We start from the raw sequence: 23,965 nt of genomic DNA, 5'->3' as shown, positions 1-23,965 counted from the left end.
GCTTGTCCCCGCTGGCGCTCCTATCTCGGCCGAGCCCAACGCGAAGGAAGCTCGCGCCCCCGTCCCTGCTGGCGCTCCCGTCCCGGCCGAGCCCAGCGCGAAGGAAGCTAGCGCCCCCGTCCCTGCCGAGCTCGCCACTGAATGCTTCGCCGACACGGCGGTGGTTAGGGTTTCGGGCTCGTGGAGGGTCCACTGCTTCAGTCTGCGTCAGGGAAGTTATTTCCTTTATTTGTTTAATTTCTAACTTACAATATGTTTTCAGTCAAAACTAACGTCTTTTTTACCTAAAATCGTTACTTATTAACGTCAAAATGGGGTTAAGGACCTACGGAATTAGGAAAACTAAACATCAAGGACTTTCGCCGTTAAAAAAAAAGAATACAGACTAACTTAACTGTTTCTGGAAACTTCAGGGACTTTTGCCGCCATTTACTCTAAACTAAACTAGTTTGATTAGAAAAATAATTAAAAGTTTTGTTTAGTTTTTAACTAGAATTTCATTTTTTTTAATTTTTTAAGCATAGCAAATTGTAGTTTAGCACTGTACATAAAATATTGACATAGCTAGTAAAATATATACAATGTAATAAATTTCAAGTTTGCCACATTTCCCTTTTCATTTTATATGGGTTTTTTTTTTTTTTTTAATTATGTGAATTTTTATTGTTTTTTAAGAAAAAAAATTATATGTGAATACGTTCTTTCGTTTTCTATCTTATTTGGAATTGTTTTATGTTATGTGAATACGTTCTTTCGTTTTCTATCTTATTTGGAATTGTTTAATGTTCTCTGTGTTTTCCTGTATTCCATTTTTCCATATGTTTTTAAATACTATATTTACCCGGTGCTAAAACGTACATTGTATTTAAGTTTACACGTGGTGTTTCAAATTTTATTAAGTTTCGGTTAAATAGTTTTAGCTAAATCTTAACAATATAATAAGAGAAAATATATTAGCTAGACAAAATAATGTATAAAAAATGAAAAAATAGACTCCATAATATCATAATATCTAAGACGACTTTTTGCTTTCCATTATAGACAAAACAAAAAAAAAATAATGGATCTTGAATACTTCACATTTTATTTATTTATTTCTCGCCTCTATTTTTACTGTCAATTTGCCCTTTCATTTCTAAAAGGTCATTAATCACATCTAAAATCAATTTTCATAATGTAAAGCAAAAAAAATTATTTACAATCACAATTGTATGCTTTTTTCAATTTTCTATGTGTTCGCATAACATAACTAATATTCAATAAACATTCAATTTTCTACCAAGGTTACAATTTGCTTGTGTTTGTAACCCGAAGCCGGACACTCGAGCAGTCCGGTAAGGGTAAGGCACGTCGACGCTAATCTCGGTGCCGTTGGCGGAAGACGCGCAACGTTCCAGCCATTGGGTGTGGAGAACAACAAATTGTTGACAGTCTTCCATTCCTAACGGTCCCAAGAAAGTCGTGATCCTTGTGGCGAGCTGCAATTTAGGGCTATGTTGTTGGGAGGTTTGTACGGCGGTGTGGTCCGTCCGAAGGCTGCAGCGAGGATTAACATTGCGGGAACGATTATCATTATTATGTCCATGGGAAAAGAGATTGTGGAAGATGATGATTTGTATTACATTTATAGGGTTTGAGAACTGAAATCGAATTTGGGGAAAACAGAACTCTGTTCTTCAAAGAATCAAAGATCAATTGATTTATTCGACTTGAAAGAATTATACAGGTAAATTGACTTTATATAGCCAAGAGAATAGCCAAGTGAATACAAGAAAAAGAAAACCAATTAAAAAAGAAAACTAACTAAAACAAAAGCAAACGACATAACAAAGCTTGGATTCTAACACACCCCCTCAAGATGAACTTGGGATGAAAGTTCATCTTGGACTGAACGTGGACTCCGGAGAAAACATACAACTCCGGTTAAAAAAAAATTTCACTCTTCGTAGAGTTGGAGAAGACAAGAGCTCGACAAAGATGAAGACAAAACTCTGACAAAGATGTAACTCTACTTGAACGCCCCAAAACTCGTAGTACACCTCCACGAATAGCCTTCCTCCGCGATGACCAAGCTCTCTTCACCTCAGCAGCGCTGATCCTCTCCCAGTCCCACGACTCCGAACAGCGATTGAACCATCGAAAAAGTCTGGACATCGGGGTCTGATAGAGAGAATCTCGGACTGACTTCGACGAGGGGTTGTTGTGGCTTTTCAGGCGAGGTAGACGAATGAATCTGGAGGGCTTTAACATGGCTGGGATTCGCTGGAGTTGAATCTTGAATGTCTTGAAATGGCGGGACTCGCCAAAGAATGATCTTGAAGGTTTGACACGGCTGGAATCGCCGGAAAATGATCTCGATCGATTGATACTTGATGCAACGTCGTCTTGATCGCAACTCAGAGACGGAATTGTCTCCGAATTAATGAGAATTCGTCTGAACTTCAAGAATGGACACCGTCTCGTTCTTTCACTAGATCGAGAGAAAGGAACGTCGTCTAGAATCTTCATCGGATCGAAATAAAGAACTTCCCATCGATGAATCTCCGAATTCCGCCATGGACGCATGGGAAAGGAATCAGAAATTGCAATCGAGAAACGAGAGAAATACAAACCCAGAATTGGATTGAGGATAGGCGTCGCTGATCCCGTCGAGGTTTCTTTAATCGTCATTGAAGAGACGACGAAAACGAAATAAATCTCGGATTTGGGGGCGGAATCGATGACCTAATCTCAGAAACCTTGCTGAAAATCACTCTGAACCGGACGACTCGTCTCCGTTCGATGAAGCTTCATATTCCGGCGTCATAGCAACAAGAAGGAAGCTTGAAATCGAGAAGGAGATGAGATCGGAAATCGAAAAACTCAGAGACCGCGGAAGATTTGCTCTGATACCATATTACATTTCTAGGGTTTGAGAGGTGAAATCGAATTTGGGAAAAACGGAACTCTGTTCTTCAAAGAATCATAGGTCAATTGATTTATTCGACTTGAAAGAATTATGCAGGTAAATTGGGCTTATATAGCCAAGAGAATAGCCAAGTGAATACAAGAAAAAGGAAACCAATTAAAAAAGGAAACTAACTAAAACAAAAGCAAACGATGTAACAAAACAAAACTTGGTTCTAACAATTTGTTGCGTCGAAGACGAAGAGAGGAATGGTATACACGAGACAGCTTTGTATAGAGTGGAGTCAAGCACAGAACGAAAATACCACCAAAACACTGCTCAAATAGACAGAAAATGAAAATGAAGAGAAACCCAAAAAAACTTGCTTAGATTTTTATTTTATTATCTTTGGAAGTGGGGTTATGCGAAAAGAAAAAAAAAAAAAAAAAGGTTTGTTTCTATGTCCTGAGATTCTGAAATTAGGAAAGTGTTGTCATTATGAAAAATACTTGAGAATGATGGTGAATAGAGAGAGAAGAGAGTAGTACTCTTTGACACACCTTATGTTCCACATGCTCTTCTGAAGGGTTACATTGTTCATTGTAGATCTCTTAGGAGACTTGCACATGGTGTCCGCAGCTAAAACAACATATTTATCTAGAATATTGATCTTTTTTTTTTTTTTTTTTTTTTGGAGTTATTCGCATTCGCAACCAATTTTATATCACAGTTTAAAAGGTGCCACCAAAAAGAGACAGAGGATTCGGATTCCCCTCACCCAGGCGCAAAGCGATCTCCTCGTTGTCGTTGATCTGAGAGAAGAATTTCACGGACTCCATTGTTACTGATTTATGTTTGATGTTGCTGTTCTCACTCACGCAACTGCTCCTAATCTTTGACGTGTCGTTGGCCAGTGCAATCTCGTCGTCGTCCTCTCCCATCTTCACAATGAGCTCCAATGCCGAGACAATGTCGTTCATCAAAGGCCGATCGGCATGGTTTTCGTGGATGCAACTGATTGCGATCTCGCCAAACTCACACAGGCACTCTGGCGTGACCTTACCGGCCAGGTTGGAGTCCACGATCTGGTCCAGTGTCCAGGCATGGAGGTCGTGGAGCCCGCGGGCAGCACTGAGGCAAGACTCGACGCGCCTCTGCCACATCAATGGGGGTTGGTCGGAATTGTAGAGATGATCTCGGAGTGTGCCCCGGGACATGTACTCGAAGACGAGGATCATCTCGCCGTGGCCGTTGCAGTATCCAATGAGGCAGGTTGCAGTGCTCGGGGTGCGACAACATCTCGATCTGTGTCTTGAACTCATGGGTGCCCTGAGATGACTCCGGCTTCAGCCTCTTGATTGCCACCTGCGTCGTCCGCTCGTCGATGTAACCTTTGTACACGTTCCCAAACCCGCCCACTCCGATGATGAATTCGTCGAAGTTGTTTGTCGCGGCTTTTATCTCTCTGAGCGAGAAGCACTGGGAGATTTCGGACAGGAGCGTGGATAGCTTGATCGAACAAGATTGCGCTTAGGATCTGGTCTCCTTGCTGACCATCCTGCTTCATCAGAGAAAGAATGCCACGACCAATACAAGCAGAATAGCGCCGGATGCGATGCCAAAACTGATACCGTTCGTTGTTTTTTTTCGGTAATTGATGCCAACAAGGTTAGGTCGATCTTTAAGATTGATGCCAGAAGGTTTCCCCTGCGGTCGCTCAACTTGAAGATTTCAAGGCCGTTCAGAATGGCGTTGTAGTAAGTGGGGTCGATGGTGTGATTGCTAGTATGTAGAGTGAGGGTGAGATTCTTCTTTCCTTTGCCGAGGACGGTGGCAACGTAGTCCTTGAAAAATGCAGCGTACTTCCCGCCAGTCCAGTAGATGATGTCAGCTTGATCCTCAGCGGTTTTGATGATCTGAAAACTACCGCTGCTGTTGAAGGTCTCGCAAAAGTGAAGCCTGAGCATGTAGGTGAAGCCAGGGTCCAGCGAGAACTCCCACGTGAGGTTGTAGGTCCAGTACTGCAGTGTCCAGAGCTGCAGCGCCCGAGCTGTCCTGTAAATAGTTTCCGGTGCCGCGTATTTGGGGATCAAAGAGAAGTTAACAGGAATTTCAATCGGCATGTCTGATATGATATCGTTGGGCTTCATCGGGATCATAAAGTACAACCTCTCCGTTTCCCACGACCGGAACATTCTCCGATGCCCGACCCACTTGAGCCCCGGGGCGTAAGTGTAGTAGAGATTGAAGGGCATAGACACGACTTCAATCACATTGACAAAGGCCGTCTTTCCAGGGACCGGAGTGAAACTGATGGTCACGGAAGAGCCATTCACCACCACGATGTACTCCTTCACCATCCTCTCCGTCGCTGCCGCAGTGCCGGTGAAGTTGGATAGGAGGACGTACCCGCCGGCTCTCACCGAGAATGCCATTGGCGTGTTCAACTTAGCAGCATAAAAGTGCAGGCGGATGAACTTTGGGCCAAGCGTGACAGGGACGGTGTAGCTGAACTCGTGGACGGGCACCTGAGCGGTCCGGAAGAGGCCTCCGGCGACGAGCCATCTTGTAGGGAGAAGAGCTTGGAGTTGAAGTCGCTCTCCCATTCCCGATGGCTCCGAGAAAGCCTTGAGCCTTTCGGTGAACCGCAGTCGAGGGCTATATTGTCCGGAGGGTTGTACGGCGGTGTCGTCTGTCCAAAGGCGACAGCGAGGATCAATACTTGAAGAGATGAGAATAATCATTGTTTCCATGGGGGATGAGATCGGTGAAGATGATGAATTGTTACTGTCGAAGACGAAGAGAGGAATGGTATACTATACACGAGATTAAGTCAAGTCAAGCAAACAGCTGATTCCATGGCTGTCCCACAAATTAAATTTTGACGCCTTAATAGTTATTTGTTGTATTTAATATTTACCAATACTCTAACAGCCTTAACAATGATTATGTTCTTCTTATTTTTTTTTTTTACTCTGGTACATATCCAGATTGAAACTTTTATCACAAGTCAGAATTCGTCGAGATGGCCCGATGTACGGCTGAACTCCATCGTACGGGAAGACATTTAGGTGTCGTCCGTCTGCAGCCATCGGCTCGTTAATGGCAAACCCCTCCACGCTGTTAATGTGTACTTTTTATACGCCATGGACAAATACTTGCTCTATAACAAGGCGAGAAGCTTGATGTAGTCGCTTGTGCTTAAGCACCCTTCTATAAAGGAGAAGCCACTAATGATAGATAAACTCGTATACTTTTAAATGATATATAGATTACACACGTGAATTATAATAACTTCTTGGTATGGCTTTTCATGGCTTGAATTTTCGTTTCTTTAATTTTTTACTATAAAATCACAACTTCACACGCTACTCATTTTAAACTAAACTAGTTTGATTGGATAAATAATTTTAAGTGAAAGTAAAATAGTTAATTTTATAAATTTCTAACCAAAACATATTTATAGTCTAACAACACTGTACACAGAGCTAGTCAAAGGAAATCATCAACGACATATTTTTGTGTTTACTATTTGTTTTGATTTTATTCCACCGTTATGAATGATATGGGATACTCGTACAAGTTATCATACTCCTACAAGTTACCCTCTACACTTGTAAATAATTTTTACCACTTGTCATCTTCACCATATGTTACATTGCCTATAAAAAGCGTACTTCTCACTTTGTAAAATCTATCCCCGATAGAAGAAATTCACTCTTGTTTCCTCTCATCTTTCTTTAGCTATTTATACACTCAAGTTATCACATCCACCTTTGTCTCCATTATATATTACTTATAATAGTTTGTTTAATAATCTATAAGTTGTATTTTATAACACGTTATCAGCACGATCACTCTATTCCCCAGCAGTTCAGAGCGTAGGTATAATTCTACAACACTAAATTATTATGAGTGTTATTTTTGTATATCATCATATTTGCATATACAGGAGGCTCTGCCACCTTATGCCAATGTGATGTGATCTACAATATTTATACTAACATCATTAGTGTATAACTTCGGATTACTATATACAGGAAGACTCTGTCACCTTATAGTAAAACGATGTGAAAGACAATAACTATATTCTAATTACTTATTTATATCTTGATCATGCATTCAACTACATCTTTTTAATTTATTAAAATATTTATAGCAATAACGGTTATAAACGGCTACATTAATATTAATCTTTTACAAAAAAATAAAAATAACCAACGGTTATAAACGTCTATTTTTTACCCTATATATACAAACTTCACCATCATATTTCTACCATCTAAAAAATTCGTTATCCTAACTACCTCATATATTTCTTACTCTAAATTTTATCTTTAATCTAATACACGAAATGTCTCACCTCATATTAGTGTTTGTTGCCTTTTTTATTATTGCATTTAACATTTTAATTTTCGTTGAAGATGTTCCAACTAATGATTTTTACTTTGCTTTAGTACGGATTGGAATAATGTATCTATCTTTAATCTTTACAATATTGGTAGACTTTTATATGTTTCACTAATCTATATATAGTTCCAACATGTCGAACCTTGTGAAGCTTGATTTCAGTCCCCTTGATATCACGGAAAATAGCTTTCTGCCTTGGATGGTAGACATTGAGATGTATTTGGAATCCATGGGTCTTCTCGAGACACTTAAAGAGGAGAACAACTCCTCGAGAATGGATAAGGCAAGATCATTGATCTTTCTTCGTTGACATCTCGATGAAAGCCTGAAAAACGAATATCTCACTATAAGAGATCCAGGTGAACTATGGAGGAATCTCAAAGAAAGATATGATCACCAGAAATATGTAATGCTTCCCATATTTCATGATGAATGGACCGCTTTATGGTTCCAAGATTACAAAAAAGTCAGCGAATATAATTCTGCAATGTTCAGAATAGTAACCCACTTAAGATATCGTGGGATTCAAATTACAGATACTGATATGCTGGAGAAGACATACACCACTTTCCATGCATCTAATATGACCCTGCAACAACAATATCGAGTGCGGGGGTATACTAAGTATTTTGAATTAATTGCTTGCCTACTTATTGCAGAAAAGAATAATGAGTTGTTGATTAAAAATCATCAGTCCCGTCCAACTGGCTCAAAAGCGTTTCCTGAAGCAAATGTTGTCAACTCCGATGAACCCGAATATGAGAACTATTTTCAGGATCGTGAGCAAGGCCAAGGTCGTGGAAGAGGTCGTGGTCGAGGTGGTTATTTCAATGACCTCCAAATAAGACCACCAATAACCACAAGAAACATCGAGAGGAAAAGAATCCCGAAAATCCCCACAAAAAGGGGAAAGACGCCGATTCTTCAAAGAATCATGAAAACTCTTATCACCAAAGGGCACTGGTCACAGATTTTCCGAGTCCCGGAGCACTTATGCAAACTTTATCAAGCATATGAAAAGGAGAAAGGGAAAGAGGTCAATTATATTGACCATGATGACTCCACTCACCTCGACGCATCTGACTTCAATGATGATTTCATTGACGTAATCATTGACACTGCTGAACTAGCAGATGGTGGAGAATGAAAGAGGTTATGTAAACCCCAGTTGGGAATGAAGCTTGACGGTCCGGTGTTGTGTTGTATTTTCCTATGCAATGTGTAATATCTTACGTACGAATGTTTTCTTATAATTTGTAATATGAATGCTTCCATGTGTAATAGCCTAACTATGTTTTTTTTCCTAATTAATGATATTTTCTTATCGACCTTTGGTTTGTTTTTATTTTGAAGTTTTTGACACGGATAAAGCTAATTGTGAAACCAACCACGAAGATAGTATCGAAGAAATTTGCATATTTGATAATGGAACAATGCATACTATCTTGAAGGATAAAAAGTTTTTCTCAAAAATAAAACAAACAAGAACCGTTGTGAATACAATATCAGGTTTCGTAGACCTAATCGAGGGAATTGGCATGGCACACTTCACTCTTCCAAATGGCACAAAGATTACAATAAACAACGCTTTTATTTTCACCAAGATCCAAATGGAATCTTTTGAGTTCAAAAGACATATATTCTCATGGATTCGACACTCAGTCTTTCACTGAAGTTACCATGAAATATTTATATATTACAGCAGTTAAAGCTGGAAAGAAATATATATTGGAAAAACTGTCAAGGCTTCCAACTGGATTGCATTACACTCATATAAATACAATCGAATCGAATCTGGTAGTTGCCAATCCTTCAATACTAACTACGTTGCATGATCGGCTGGGCCACCCTGGTTCAATAATGATACGAAGAATTATCGAAAATATACATGGGCATCCATTGAAGGACCAAAAGATCCCTCAATGAGGTATTTTCCCATGCAAAGCTTGTTCTCTTGAAAAGCTAATCATAAGACCCTCACCGGTTAAAGTTAAAGATGAATCCCCTATGTTCCTTGAGCGTATTCAAGGTGATATATGTGGGCCTATTCACCCGCCATGTGGACCATTTCGATACTTCATGGTATTGATAGATGCCTCGAGCAAATGGTCACACGTATGTCTGTTATCCACTCGTAATATGGTTTTTTTCTAGATTACTTTCTCAAATAATAAAATTGCGAGCTCAATTTCCTGATCATACAATCAAGAAAATCAGACTTGACAACGCTGGTGAATTCACGTCTCAGACTTTTGATGATTATTGTATGTCAGTTGGGATTGTTGTTGAACATCCCGTTGCCCATGTACATACACAAAATGGTCTAGCTGAATCATTGACCAAGCGTCTCTAGCTTATTGCTAGACCATTAATAATGAGAACAAATCTCCCTACTTCAATATGGGGTCATGCAATATTACATGTTGCGGCATTAATTCGCATAAGACCAAGTGCATATCATAAGTTCTCCCCGCTAGAAATTACATTTGGTCAAGAACCTAATATATCTCACCTAAGAATTTTTGGTTGCGCTATCTATGTGCCCATTGCACCACCCCAAAGAACAAAGATGGGGCCACAGAGGAGACTTGGAATTTGTTTAGGTTTTGAAAGTTCCTATATTGTGAGATATCTTGAACATCAAACTGTAATGTTTTCACAGCACGTTTTGCTGGTTGTCACTTTGATGAGGAAAACTTTCCAGCATTAGGGGGAGAACGAAAACAACTAGAAAAGGAAATTACTTGGTCTGTACCAACATTATTGCATCTTGATCCTTACACAAAAGACTGTGAAGGAGAAGTTCAAAGAATTGTACATTTACAAGGTATGGCAAATCAACTTCCTGATGCATTTGTAGACACAAAAAGAGTGACTAAATCACACATTCCAGCTGAAAATACTCATGCGCAAATTGAAATCCCAAAAGGGAAATTCGAAAGTAAAGTCACTCATGAAGTTACAACACGCCTGAAGCGTGGAAGACCATTCGGTTCCAAGGATAAAAATCCCCGGAAAAAAAGGACCAGAGAAAAAGGATGATCCCAAAATGGAGGAATGTATTCCTGAAGAAATACACAACGAGGGAAATCTAGAAATCTCGATTAACTATGCCAATACCGGTATAAGTTGGAATCGAAATGAAGAAATGAATGATGCATTTTTTTATAATCTAGCATGTGATGTTATGGACGAAAATGAGGATCCTGAACCACGCTCTATTACTGAATGTAAAAATAGACACGACTGGGCTGAATGGAAAAATGCAATTCAGGCTGAATTAGACCCACTTAACAAGCGTGAGGTTTTTGGACCTATTGTACTTACACCTGAAGATGTAAGGCATGTTGGATACAAATGGGTATTTGTACGAAAGAGAAACGAGAAAAATGAGATTGTCAGATACAAGGCTCGCCTTATTGCACAAGGTTTTCCTCAGAGGCCTGGATTGATTTTGAGGAAACTTATTTTCCCATTATGGATGGAATTACGTTCAGATACTTGATCAGTCTAGCGGTTCATGAGAAACTAAATATGCACCTCATGGATGTTGTTACAGCCTATTTATATGGATCGCTTGATACTAAAATTTACATGAGAATCCCCGAAGGATTCAAAATGCCTGAAGCATCAAGTTTAAAACCAAGAGAGAGATATTCAATCAGATTAAAAAGATCATTATATGGATTGAAGCAATCCGGACGTATGTGGTACAATCGCTTAAGTGAATATCTACTACAAAAGGGATATTTCAATAACCCTCTTTGTCCTTGCGTCTTCATCAAGAAAATAACATCCGGATGTGTAATTATTGATGTCTACGTTGACGATTTGAACATTATTGAGACAAATGAAGAGATTCTTGAAATAATCTCAGACTTAAAGAAAGAGTTTGAAATGAAAGACCTTGGGAAAACAAAGTATTGTCTTGGTTTGCTAATTGAGCACATACAAAGTGGCATATTTGTGCATCAATCAAATTATACAAAAAAGTAATAAAGCGATTCAATATGGATGAATCAAATCCATCAAGTACCTCAATGGTCGTTAGATCCCTTGATGTGGAAAAATACCCATTTCGTCCATGTGAAGAATCTGAACAGATTCCCGGTCCAGAAGTACCATATTTCAGTGCTTTTGGAGCTCTAATGTACCTTGCTAATTGTACTCGACCTGACATAGCATTTTCTGTTAATTTATTAGCAAGATTTAGCTCAGCTCCTACAAAAAGACACTGGAACAGTATCAAGCATGTGTTTCGTTACCTCCAAGGAACAATTGATTTAGGATTGTTTTTCCCTAACAATACGAAACCAGTTTTGATTGGCTATGCAGATGTAGGTTATTTATCAGATCCACATAAAGGGAGATCTCAAACTGGATATGTGTTCACGTGTGAAGGGACTACAATTTCTTGGTGTTCCCAGAAACAAACACTTGTTGCGACATCATCAAATCACGCTGAGATCATTGCATTGCATGAAGCAAGTCGCGAGTGTGTGTGGCTGAGATCCATGAAGCAACACATCAGAGCCACAAGTGGTCTTCCATCAATCGATGATCCAATCACGCTTTATGAAGACAATGACGCTTGTGTCGCTCAAATGAAAGAAGGATTTTTCAAAAGTGACAGAACAAAGCATATCCCTCCAAAGTTCTTTTCTTTTACTCAGGAGTTAGAAAAGAAAAATGTTCTCAATATCCAGTATGTTCATTCATGCGATAACTCATCAGATCTCCTTACAAAGGCTCTCCCCACTTCACTGTTCAAAAAACATGTCCATGACATTGGGATGCGTAAACTACAAAACTTATGAAGATGTCATACATGTCAGCATGAGAGGGAGTTTTACGTGGCTGTACTCTTTTTCCCTTACTAAGGTTTTTATCCCACTGAGTTTTTCCTAGTAAGGCTTTTTTTTACGAGGCAACATATAAACACGTCAGCATGATGAGTATCCCAAGGGGGAGTGTTATGAATGATATGGAATACTCATTCAAGTTATCATGCTCCTACAAGTTACGCTCTACACTTGTAAATAACTTTTACCACTTGTTATCTTCATCATATGTAACATTGCCTATAAAAGGCATACTTCTCACTTTGTAAAATCGATCCCCGATAGAAGAAATTCACTCTTGTTTCCTCTCATCTTTCTTTAGCTATTTATACATTCAAGCTATCACATCCACCTTTGTCTCCATTACATATTACTTATAATAGTTTGTTTAATAATCTATAGGTTGTATTTTATAACACCCACCTATTTTTCATGTCTTATGAATCATTATAAATAGTCTATACAAGTACAATTATCAAATGATTCTCATATAGAAAAAAGAGAAAAATAAAAATTGTCTATATAGATTGTAAGATGATCAGTAAATAGAACTATTTTTTTTTATTCATTTCTTCAAAAAGTAATCTTTACATACAACCACGAAAGCAGCCATTGGTCAAAGAGTGCTATAACCCCCTTCATTTTTTTTTTTTGCACTTTTTGCTCAATTTTTATTTTTTATTTTTACCTTAAATATTTATAAATTAACCCTCCTTAACTTCTTCTTCCTTTTTTTTTTTCCTGTATATTATCTCCCCTAATCTAGAATCTTGACTTTGTTCTATTTACATACATTCATTTATAAATGCATTATCAAATGCTAATTAATAATATATATTTTAGAAAATACCAACTTAATAAGACTAAAGTTTCTCATTGAAATTTCAAGATCTTAATGTAATAAACTAAATCGTTATGCAAAAATATCCACTTTGGTTACAGGTTAAAACTATATTACGATTTTCAGTTGGAATCACATGATGCGCTGATAATTACCCACTTCTTACTCTTATTAAAAGAATATGTCATTTTTATGTGGAGAATAACTTATTTTGTGGTTTTTACTTGTTATTTACCGTTTATTCGACTAATTCTTTTTATTATTGTGATTACTGTTTACAGTTTGATTTAACTTTTTTTAGTTAATATTGTTTAATTAAATGAAACTGTAAAAATTATCTGAAAATTTAGAAATGATTTTTTTTTTAAAATACTTAAATTTTGAGAGACTCAGTAAATGAAGATGTACTTGGAAATTCCAAAAAAAAAAACACACACACACACACACACACATTCTTTAGAGTTCGACTACTCCCTCTCAGACCCCTGCCTCATGTTCTCACTCTTGCTGGCTTTGCTGTAGGCAGTCAACGTTTTATTTAGTCGCTGATTAATAGAATAGTTTAAGAGAAAAGTATTGAGCGGAATGATTCTATTCTCATTAATCGGAAATATTTATAGAGTACAATTAGGTTAACTACTTCCTAAAATAAAGCAATAAAAATCTGTTATAGTTACAGCAGAATAAAATCAGAATAAAAACAAATAATACAATTAAAGCTAATTCCTAAAATAGGCGCAGCTAATATTCTCTACGACTAACATAGTTTGTTATGCAAATATGTTCAATTGGGTTTTGAATAACTTACGCACTACAGCTGTATTGTAATTTTTATTTGGAATCCTATCATGTTCTAATCCTTGCTTTTCGTTGTCCATTTAGTCATTGCACATCAAATGTTTGACATAATGCCTGAATGTGTGACTTGAGTAATAATTGTAGCATCGACTCCATTTAGTCATTGCACGTAAAGTGTTTGACATGATGGTGAACGATCATTTCTTATTTATATTCTTAATTATATACTATTGCTTGTCCAAAGGTTTCAATCTGTTGGGAACGTGAAACGATTTTCACAGGTGGTTGGTTATGGCCCCTTCAAACGGCAGATTTATTAGCACCAGAACTTCCAGTACCTCCAGAAATTAGACAGGTTTGTTTTATACATTTTTGGCCAATTAGAGAATTTGAGCGTAAATGTTCTTCCATGTTGAATAATCTGCACCTGATAGAAGATACATATACCTAGATGCTATTAAGTATTCCATACATTGAACAAGAAGAAGTTTCAAGATATCTCAAACATCAATTTTTGAGGCAATTTAATCTTGATATTTTTCCATTTTAAAAATCTACGAAATGAAATTTCTCAAACAAAACTATTGAATACCGATCCGATGCGTGTATTGTTTTATTGGAATATTGATGCGCGAGAAAATGATATATGAACAAAGAGAGTAGCAAAATCCGTGTATACATAGAGTAAAGTCAATCAAGTATATAACATAGTAGTAAGTAATAATTACTTGATTGACGTGACTTGAGCTAACGCTCTCTCCTAAATACCATTCCTGGGTATGATAGTAATGATTCATCATCTTCGTCAATCTCTTATCTCACGGAAATAATGATTACTCGCATCATCGCAGGTTATTCCTTGTCACCGCCTTTGGACAGACGACACCGCCGTATAACCCTCCCGACAACATAGCCCTGGACTGTGGCTCGCCGGAAGGATCGAGGCTTTCTCGGAGCCAACAGATATGGGAAGGCGATGTCAACTCCAGGCTGTTCTCCCCGCGTGACGACCAGAACGCAGCCTCATCGCCTGCCTCTGCCGTTGACGATACTGACAGAGGCATCGATGACATGCCTTACCGGACCGCTCGGGTGTCTACTGCAGAGTTCAGCTACACTGTCCCGGTCGTCACTCCTGGCCCAAAATTCATCCGCCTCCACTTCTATGCGACCAGGCTGAATGAGTCAATGGCGTTCTCGGTGACAGCCGGTGGGTACGCCCTACTCGCCAACTTTAGCGGCTCTCCGGCAACGGTGGAGACGGTGGTGAAGGAGTACATCGTGGTGGTGAATGGCTCTTCAATGAAGATCACTTTCACTCCGGTCCCGAAAAAGATGGCATTTGTAAATGGGATCGAAGTCGGGTCCATGCCTTCCGACCTCTACTACACCCCCCCGACACTGCTAGCCAGGGACTCACCTGGATTGGGGTGTCAAACCGCTACTTTCTGGGAAGCGCCGCCACCGCTCTGGAGATGATGTACATGCTTGACATCGGGAGTGACAGAGAGACTCCACCAAATCGTGACACCGGAATGTTCAGGTCATGGGGACTGGACTGGCTGTACTTGACAATCCCAGGATACAACGAACGTCAAACCCACTACACTCGACAACATCCGGCTTAACTTCTCTTTGATCCACGACTACACAGCTCCAAAAGACGTCTACAGGAATGCCAGGTCGCTGGGGAGGGAGGACGATATGTCGTTGATGAAGAGCTACAACCTGACATGGGAGTTCCCGGTGGACCCTAGCTTCTGCTACATGCTTAGGCTTCACTTCCGCTACATACTTTCTGGGAAGCGCCGCCACCGCTCTGGAGATGATGTACATGCTTGACATCGGGAGTGACAGAGAGACTCCACCAAATCGTGACACCGGAATGTTCAGGTCATGGGGACTGGACTGGCTGTACTTGACAATCCCAGGATACAACGAACGTCAAACCCACTACACTCGACAACATCCGGCTTAACTTCTCTTTGATCCACGACTACACAGCTCCAAAAGACGTCTACAGGAATGCCAGGTCGCTGGGGAGGGAGGACGATATGTCGTTGATGAAGAGCTACAACCTGACATGGGAGTTCCCGGTGGACCCTAGCTTCCGCTACATGCTTAGGCTTCACTTTTGCGAGATTGTAATGGAGATGAAAGCCACCGAGGACAGGGTATTTCAGATCTTTATAGCCAACCAGACTGCCGAGGAGAGAGCCGACGTCATCTTGTGGACAGGCGGGAAGTACCTTCCATATTTCAAGGACTACATGGTAGCCATAGCCGGGGTCGGAAAGCAGAACCTCACCCTCGCTCTTCACGCCAGCAAACCATCCTACTTCTCCACTTACAATGATGCCATTCTCAACAGCCTCGAGATCTTCAAGCTGAGCGACAACAACCACAACCTCGCAGGCATCAATCCAGATCCCGTGGTGCTAACTCCCGATATCAGCCCGAACTAGAAAAGCTATAGAAAAGCAGCAACGACAGGCATCGTTGCTGGAATAGCTTCCGCCGTGATTCTACTCGCTTTAATCGGAGCGTTCTTCCTCCGCCGAGGCAGGCAGAATTCCAAGACCTCAGCGAAAGGTGGGAGCGAGGGGACCGTATGGTGGGGCCCGATCTCATTCGGAACAACCGTCAAGTCCTCCAAAACCCGCGGCTCATTGAATCTCCCGTCTGACCTCTGCCGATGCTTCTCTCTATCCGAGATTAAATCCGCAACCAAAAACTTCGAGGATGCCTTCATCATCGGCGTCGGCGGCTTCAGAAACGCCTACAAAGGCCACATCGACGAGGGCACGATCCCTGTAGCCATCAAGCGCCTGAAATCTGAATCCTCTCAGGGCGCCCGTGAGTTCAAGACAGAGATCGAGATGATGTCCCACCTCTGCCACCGCCACCTCGTCTCCCTCATCGGCTACTGCGATGACCACGGCGAGATGATCCTCATCTACGAGTACATGTCCTGAGGAACGCTTCAGGACCACCTTTACAAATCCGACAAACCATGGATGACATGGCGGCGGCGCCTTGCGATTTGCATCGGCACCGCCAAGCACGACATCATCCACCGCGATCTCAAGAGCACCAATATCCTGCTAGATGACAAGTAGGTCGCAAAGGTCTCGGACTTCGGGCTCTCCAGGGTCGGACCCACCACAATGTCCAAGAACCATGTCACCACCCAAGTGAAGGGAAGCTTCGTGTATGTAGACCCCGAGTACTACCATTATCAACAGTTGTCAGAGAAGTCCGACTTATACTCTTTCAGGGTGGTGTTGTGTGAGGTTCTTTGTGGGAGGCCGCCGATCCTCAATATGACGGAGTGCAGCCAGATGTGAGCCCGGCAAACTGGTTCAAGATATGCAACCAGAACGGAAAGCTGGACAAGATCGTGGACCCCAATTTGGAAGGTGAGATCACGCCGGAGTGCCTGAGCAAGTACGGTGAGATTACCATCAGCTGCATGCTCAACAATGGTGCCGACCGACCATCCATGAAGCACGTCTTGTTTGCTCATCTTCATGATGAACTCCAATTCCAACATTCGTTGGAAATTATTTGATTTTGTTTCTACTTGATAACTTTACCCTTTTCATAATCTCCAATGTCACCAACTATCAACCCACCAATGTCATTTGATGTTGGTAAGTCATATTGATTAGAATCAAAATTTCTACAACCAAAAAGTCGAAGTCTTATACATGGAATATTTTTTTTTCTTTATATGTATTTCTTATAGTTCTGGAAATTCTAACTATTATATTTGTTTCATCTAACATATGAAGTAATTTTTGAATAATCGATTCCATAGTTAATCTTGAAGAGTCATCAAATGAAAGTGTTGACATTCTGTTTTAGATTTCATTCTATGTGTCATGCATATATAGCTGTGCAAATTTTGGAGGCTTGTCATTAGTAGGTAATAAAAGATCCCAATAAATGATGCAATTGACCACAAATTTTAAATATATATGGACCATGGGACCTATTTATGTATAAATCTATATTTGCTACAAAAAAATGTAAAAGCTAACATTGAGTTCAATGTGCGATTCGCTTTTGTAGTATACACTGGTCCGTCGTAGTACTCTAACAAACGATTTAGTATAGGATAACTATCTTACAGTAAAGGTAATTTAACTTTACCTTGTTGACAACATAAATTATATTTTAGTGGATCACTACCGTTTAAACTTTCATTCAACAAACAAAAAAATCAAAATATTGACAACAATATTTACAGTCACCCAAATCCAAATATAAATCTTCCAATGATATTGCTGCTATAAAGAATGGATTTCGTATTTTTTTTTCAAATTCTTTTGTCACTGATGCATGTGTGAAGAATGCTCTCTTTTACATTTATCCCACGGAACCTTCTCGTTTAGACACTGAAACAGATAACGATCTAGTTAGGGAGCCAAAGAGGATCAAACTTTCTGATTCCTCTAATCTAATAAAATCAACATATCTCTGGCACTTAAGACTTGGTCATATCAGTCTAGACATGATTAAGAGACTTGTGAGGGACGGTCCACTCCAAGCCTATGCAATAGGTTCACTACCTACTTGTGAATCTTGTATAGAAGGAAAAATGACTAAGCGACCTTTCACTGCTAAGGGTCGAAGAGCCACCGAGTTGCTGGAACTTGTACATTCTGATGTACATGGTCCGCTCAGTACACATGCACGGGGAGGATACGAATACTTCGTTACCTTCACCGATGATTACTCAAGATACGGTTTTGTCTATTTGCTCAAACAAAAATCTGAGACCTTTAACGTATTTAAGGTCTTTAGGGCTTTAGTGGAAAAGCAAACTGGCAAACAGATCAAAACCCTTCGATCCGATCGAGGTGGTGACTATATGTCTGGAGAGTTCGATGACTTTCTTAAAGAAGAAGGTATCACTTCTCAGCTTACAGCACCTGGCACACCTCAACAAAACGGAGTGTCAGAGAGAAGAAACCGAACTCTGATGGAGATGGTTAGATCAATGATGAGTTACTCATTACTCCCTCTTTCCTTTTGGGGATATGCCCTCGAAACAGCAACCTACATTCTAAACCAAGTTCCGTCTAAAACGGTTGCCGATACTCCTTATGAACGATCTACTGGCCGTAAAGTAAATCTAGGCCACATCCGAATTTGGGGTTGCCCTGCACATGTGCTAAGGTAAAAGACTAGCAAGTTGGCTAGTAGGTTAGAATTGTGTCTATTCGTTGAATATCCAAAGGAAACTAAAGGTTTCACATTCTATAGTCCCGAGGACGACAAGACTTTTGTTAGCACGAACGCTCTTTTCCTTGAGGAGGACTTTATGAAAGATGTAAAACCTAGAAGCAAAATTGTGCTCGAAGAAAAGTTGGGTGAGAATGCTTCTACCACATCTGTAAGAGCTGTTCTTACCCCAACTAAAACATAACCTAACTCATCAGAACCTCGTCAAGTAGTACTTCGATGCAGTGGGAGGGCTTCTCAAAAGCCTGATAGGTACATGTCTAATGGAGACACTCTCGTAGCCGTCTCTGACATGGATGATCCTATTTCCTATAGCCAAGCGATGGCTTGTTCTGAATCAAACCTTTGGCTTGACGCCATGAAAGTTGAAATGCAATTGATGTATGTTAACAAAGTCTTAAAACTTGTAGACCTTCCCGGAAGGGATTAAACCCGTAGGGTGTAAGTGGATATACAAGAAGAAAAGGGGTCCGGATGGGAACGTCGAGACGTTCAAAGCACGACTAGCGGCTAAGGGTTATACCAAAAAAGAAGGGATTGACTATGAAGAAACCTTCTCTCCGGTCGCGATGCTTAAATCCATCTGCATACTTCTATCCATAGCTGCAGCTCTCAATTATGAGATTTGGCAAATGGATGTCAAGACTACATTCCTGAATGGCAATCTTGACGAGCGCATTTATATGGCTCAACCAGACGGTTTCGTGGATAAAAGTCAAGAGACCAAGGTATGTGAGTTACTTAAGTCCATTTATGGACTAAAGCAAGCATCTAGGTCATGGAATATTAGATTCGATGAAACTGTGAAAAGCTTCGGCTTTGAACAGTCAATAGATGAGCCATGTGTTTACAAGTTAATACACGAAGGCAAAGTTGAGTTTTTGGAACTGTATGTCGATGGTATATTACTCATAGGTAATGATGTGGGTATGTTATCTGAGGTTAAGATTTGGCTAGCAAAGCAATTCGATATGAAGGATCTAGGAGAAACCGCATACATTCTGGGGATCCAAATCTTTCGAGATAGGAAGAACCAGACTTTGTCGTTCTCTCAAGCATCTTATATTGATAAGGTGATGGATCGCATCTCGATGCAAGACTCTAAGAAGGGCCAAACACCCTTTAGGCATGGAGTCTCACTCTCTAAGGACTAGTCTCCCAAGACTGCACAAGAGATTGAGGACATGAGAAAAATTCCTTACGCCTTAGCCGTAGGAAGTCTCATGTATGCTATGCTTTGCACTAGGCCAGATATCTGCTTTGCAGTTGGCGTAGTTAGCCGTTTTCAATCCAACCCTGGACCCGAGCAATGGATTGCTGTTAAGCATGTTCTTAAGTATCTTCGGAGACCTAGGAACTTGATGCTTACATATTCAGGTACTGACCTGACTATGACGGGATATACCGACTTCGATTTTCAAGCGGATAAGGATTCCAGGAAATCCACTTCGGGATCTGTGTTCATCCTTAATAGCGGAGCTGTTGTGTGGAGGAGTATTAAGACATCTTTCCTTGCTAACTCCACAATGGAAGCAGAATATGTGGCTTCTTGTGAAACATCCAAGGAGGTTGTATGGCTTAGAAAATTCCTTAAGTATTTAGAAGTCGTTCCAAACGTCGACGAGCCCATGACTCTTTATTGTGATAATAGTGGAGCTGTTGCTAACTCAAAGGAACCTCAAATCCATAAGCGCTCTAAACATATTGCGACGAAATACCATTTGATTCGAGAGATCGTGCAGCTCGGAGACGTGGAGGAGAAGAAGATCTCAACGGTGGACAACCTGGCAGATCCATTCACAAAGGCCCTTGCGAACAAGGTCTTCGACCAGCATCGGGAGGGATTAGGCATGAAGGGCTACTCACATCTTCTTTGAGTCAAGTGTGAGTTTATTGTCAATAGTGCCCACAAGAAGAGTAGTAGTCTTTACTTATGTACATTTGATGTAATAAAGTCTCACGAAGACTCTTGCTTGTAAATGCTGTATTATTAATAAAATTTGAAACGTTCATTCATTCTTCCTTGTCTGTTTGAAGCTTTATGATAATCTATAGTCTCTAGTCCTTAAACAAACCTAACTACATATCAAGAGACAAATGTAGATTTGCATGAACAAACTCTTCATGGTTTGCTTAAAACAACATATTCGCAATCTAAGGATCAAAGGACTATTGATCCCATATGATTGTTAGAAGAATCTATGATGTTTGGTTATGGGACATTGAGAGTTGGAGACTCTATAGTTCTTCTAGGTATCTTCTGAAGGTACCAAATTGACCAGTGCACTTCTAGAGATAGAATAAGAACAAACCATTTAACCTCTTATGTTTCGAAGTCACTACGTATGAATTGCATCATACTTACCTCAATCCTGAAATGAGACATGTCGTTTCATGGCTTACGTATTCTCATTTGAGAAAGTTAGAGTTTTGATTCACTATGTGATTATGAACAAGACCTATTGGTGAAGTACTAAGTTATGAAGATGTCATGAGTAACTTTGTGAAGATCTCTCATAGATATGGAATTCGTGTACAAGATTGCTGAAATGCAATGTATATCACTTCATGCTTTATTCCTTGGAATGTGAATAAATGAACTGGCCAGTGTCCAAATTGAGTCTTAACTCTTTTGGATGAATCAATGCGACTTGTTAGCTCCTCGTCAATACATTGTTTCTAACTTATTCACAAGTGACAAATGAGTTGAGGAAATAACAGCTAGAAAAGTAAAATGGTAATTTTGTAAATCCCGACTAGCTGATGATATTCATGAAGGGTAAACATAGATAATATTCAGTGGATCCACTCATCACAACTAAGTTGAATTCTTGAGTGGAAAATAAATTCATTTGAACCGAGAGATTCTCAGTGTCAACTCTTTAGTGGAGTCAGTTGACATTAAGCTAAACTTGGAAAAGGTTGTGAACTTTTGAGTCCAAGTATGTTAGCTCAAGCTTTGTTTATTTGGATCCATGAGGTCACTATCAGAAGTCATATCGAGTAGGATTAGTTAAACTAGAAGCTAAGTCCAAACAAGAACTAGACAACTTTTACGAAAATTGTCTAAAGGGTAATTTTGTCGTTTTGGACATAGGATGGAATGAATGTCAATAAATAAGTTTTTTTGACATTGTCATATGATGACAAATGAATCAAGTCATTCGGCCATAATAAGTTACTTGGGCCTTGAGGATTAATTTCATTTCATGGAATTTTACTTGAAAATCTTAATGGGCTTTTCTTATGTTATCATGAACAAATGAAGAAACATCTAGAAGCATGTTCTAGAGCCTTAATTTCGTCCATAGTATAGAGAGAAATATAGTTTATTTTGTTCATTAATGTATGAAGATACTTGCCAAAAGAAAAAGAGGAAACAAATTTGCTTCTAGAAGCAAGTGTATTTTCGGCCAAGAGAGAGCAGCAAAAATGAGGAAACAAATCCAAAGCCTTAATTGGCTCATGTTGGACGTCCATATAGATGAGAAAAGAGGAAATAATATTTGCTCATGAATATGTGATATTCTATAGAGAAAAGGAAACTACATTTTGAAGGTAATCATTATCCTATAGATAGAGCCTTCATTCTCATTGTTTTTCATCCCAAAGTTTTAGAGATTGAGAGCTTCTCTCTCTAGAACCCTTTGGCCGCCCCTCTCCCTCTCTCTCTCTAGCTCCTTTCGTTTTTGTTTTGGAACCTAGGTCCATATTTGACCTAGCGTTTGTTTTAGCTCTTCGACTCTAAGACTTGTTCTTGAGTCGTCATGTTTAAAAGTGCCCACACACTAATTCCTTCTTACCTCGAGTAATTTATGTGATAGAAAATTTCGTGGTTACTCGAGTTCCCGAAGAACGAAGAAAGACGAGCTGCGTGGGGAGACGAGCGTTTCAACCTCCACAAGCTTCTCAACGATCAAGCTTCACAAAGGATAGTAAACGTGTAATCGCTTTTAGATAGTTTTAATAATAACATGTGCTTGCTCTTTGTCTAGGTTAGTAAAAACGTTTTACTTGTTTAAAAGAAAAATTTTATTTTCCGCCGCTTGCTCAAAGCATTAAATCTTTTCGTAACCTAGATCAATTCCAACACTTCGACGCCAATTGGACACTCGGGCGGATAAGGCGAATATCATACATGGCCAGCTTTCGTCAAGCGAGGCTGCCTGTGTCCGGGCGGAGCGCGAGCGCGACTCTTTGGCTTAGGAGGTTGCTCGACTAACTGCGGAAAAGACCGCAGCGGAGCAACTTGCGTCTGAATTGCAAGACGACTTCGATGTCAGGGTTGAGGAGGCAAGGCGTGCCACATCAGTGGAGTGTCGGGAAGCTACTGCGGCTGAGATTGTCTCTCGACTCACTTTTGCCTTCTTCAAATCTCTATTCCTGTCGCTTGATGGGGTTGAGCGTCCTAGTGGCGGAGACGACCATGTCAATTTCGAGTAGTTATTTATTTTCCACGCAAGAGTTTATCGCATTGCTTTCCTTAGGAGTTTCATTTTTCAGCGCACTTGTCTTAGCGTTTGCTTATTAGGATTTTCCCCTTTTCGGCGCACTTGCATTAGCGCCTACTTTTGTAGGAATTTCGGAGCAGTTGCTCCTTTAAATGAAATATATTTTTTCTTTCGAGTTCGAATTCTTTCTTTTCTGATCTTTTGAACAAGTCTGATCATTTTGCTCATCGGCGTGCACTCCCATTCCGATTAGCCATGGCGTATTTTAGTAGGTACGCATCTATGTCGAATGTTTTGACAAGTCTTCTGCCTTTACATGATTTAGCTCTCATTCCCTTAGCAATTTTGTTGGCATATTTGCCTTTGCGGGAGTTTGGCTTGAGACGTGCGAACCACTGTATGATTCGCGTCCTTGTTCCCGAGCGGACGTGTCACCTTTTTGGGTTAGGATGAGTATGTCGCAATGTCGCGATGACATGAGCGCACC

The 23,965-nt window shown here is 40.0% G+C and overlaps 1 protein-coding gene, 1 long non-coding RNA gene and 1 pseudogene across 2 annotated transcripts; 1 reads left to right on the top strand and 2 right to left on the bottom strand.

Annotated features, from left to right (window-relative positions):
* Positions 1-1,155: 1,155 nt before the first annotated feature.
* On the bottom strand, positions 1,156-4,436 carry LOC149407992 (uncharacterized). Its single transcript, XR_016297805.1, has 2 exons — positions 3,448-4,436; positions 1,156-1,536 (listed from the first exon to the last, which is right to left on the bottom strand). It is a non-coding gene; the product is annotated as an uncharacterized LOC149407992 (long non-coding RNA).
* Positions 4,437-4,443: 7 nt separating this feature from the next.
* Positions 4,444-5,631, bottom strand: LOC149407991 (receptor-like protein kinase FERONIA; the record flags this gene model as incomplete). Its single annotated transcript, XM_089623019.1, has 1 exon — positions 4,444-5,631. A coding segment is annotated over exon 1 (1,188 nt), but the record flags the coding sequence as incomplete, so codon positions are not given.
* A 9,621-nt stretch (positions 5,632-15,252) lies between these two features.
* LOC149407990 (receptor-like protein kinase FERONIA pseudogene) lies at positions 15,253-17,348 on the top strand (annotated as a pseudogene).
* Positions 17,349-23,965: the final 6,617 nt, after the last annotated feature.

The sequence above is a fragment of the Urtica dioica genome, chromosome 1 (genome assembly GCF_054948205.1).
Source record: "Urtica dioica subsp. dioica isolate 48M chromosome 1, U.dioica_male_clone48M_v1_H2, whole genome shotgun sequence".
NCBI classification, from domain to species: domain Eukaryota; kingdom Viridiplantae; phylum Streptophyta; class Magnoliopsida; order Rosales; family Urticaceae; genus Urtica; species Urtica dioica.
Note: the sequence above shows the minus strand (reverse complement) of the source record. Positions and strands in the feature narration are given on the sequence as shown.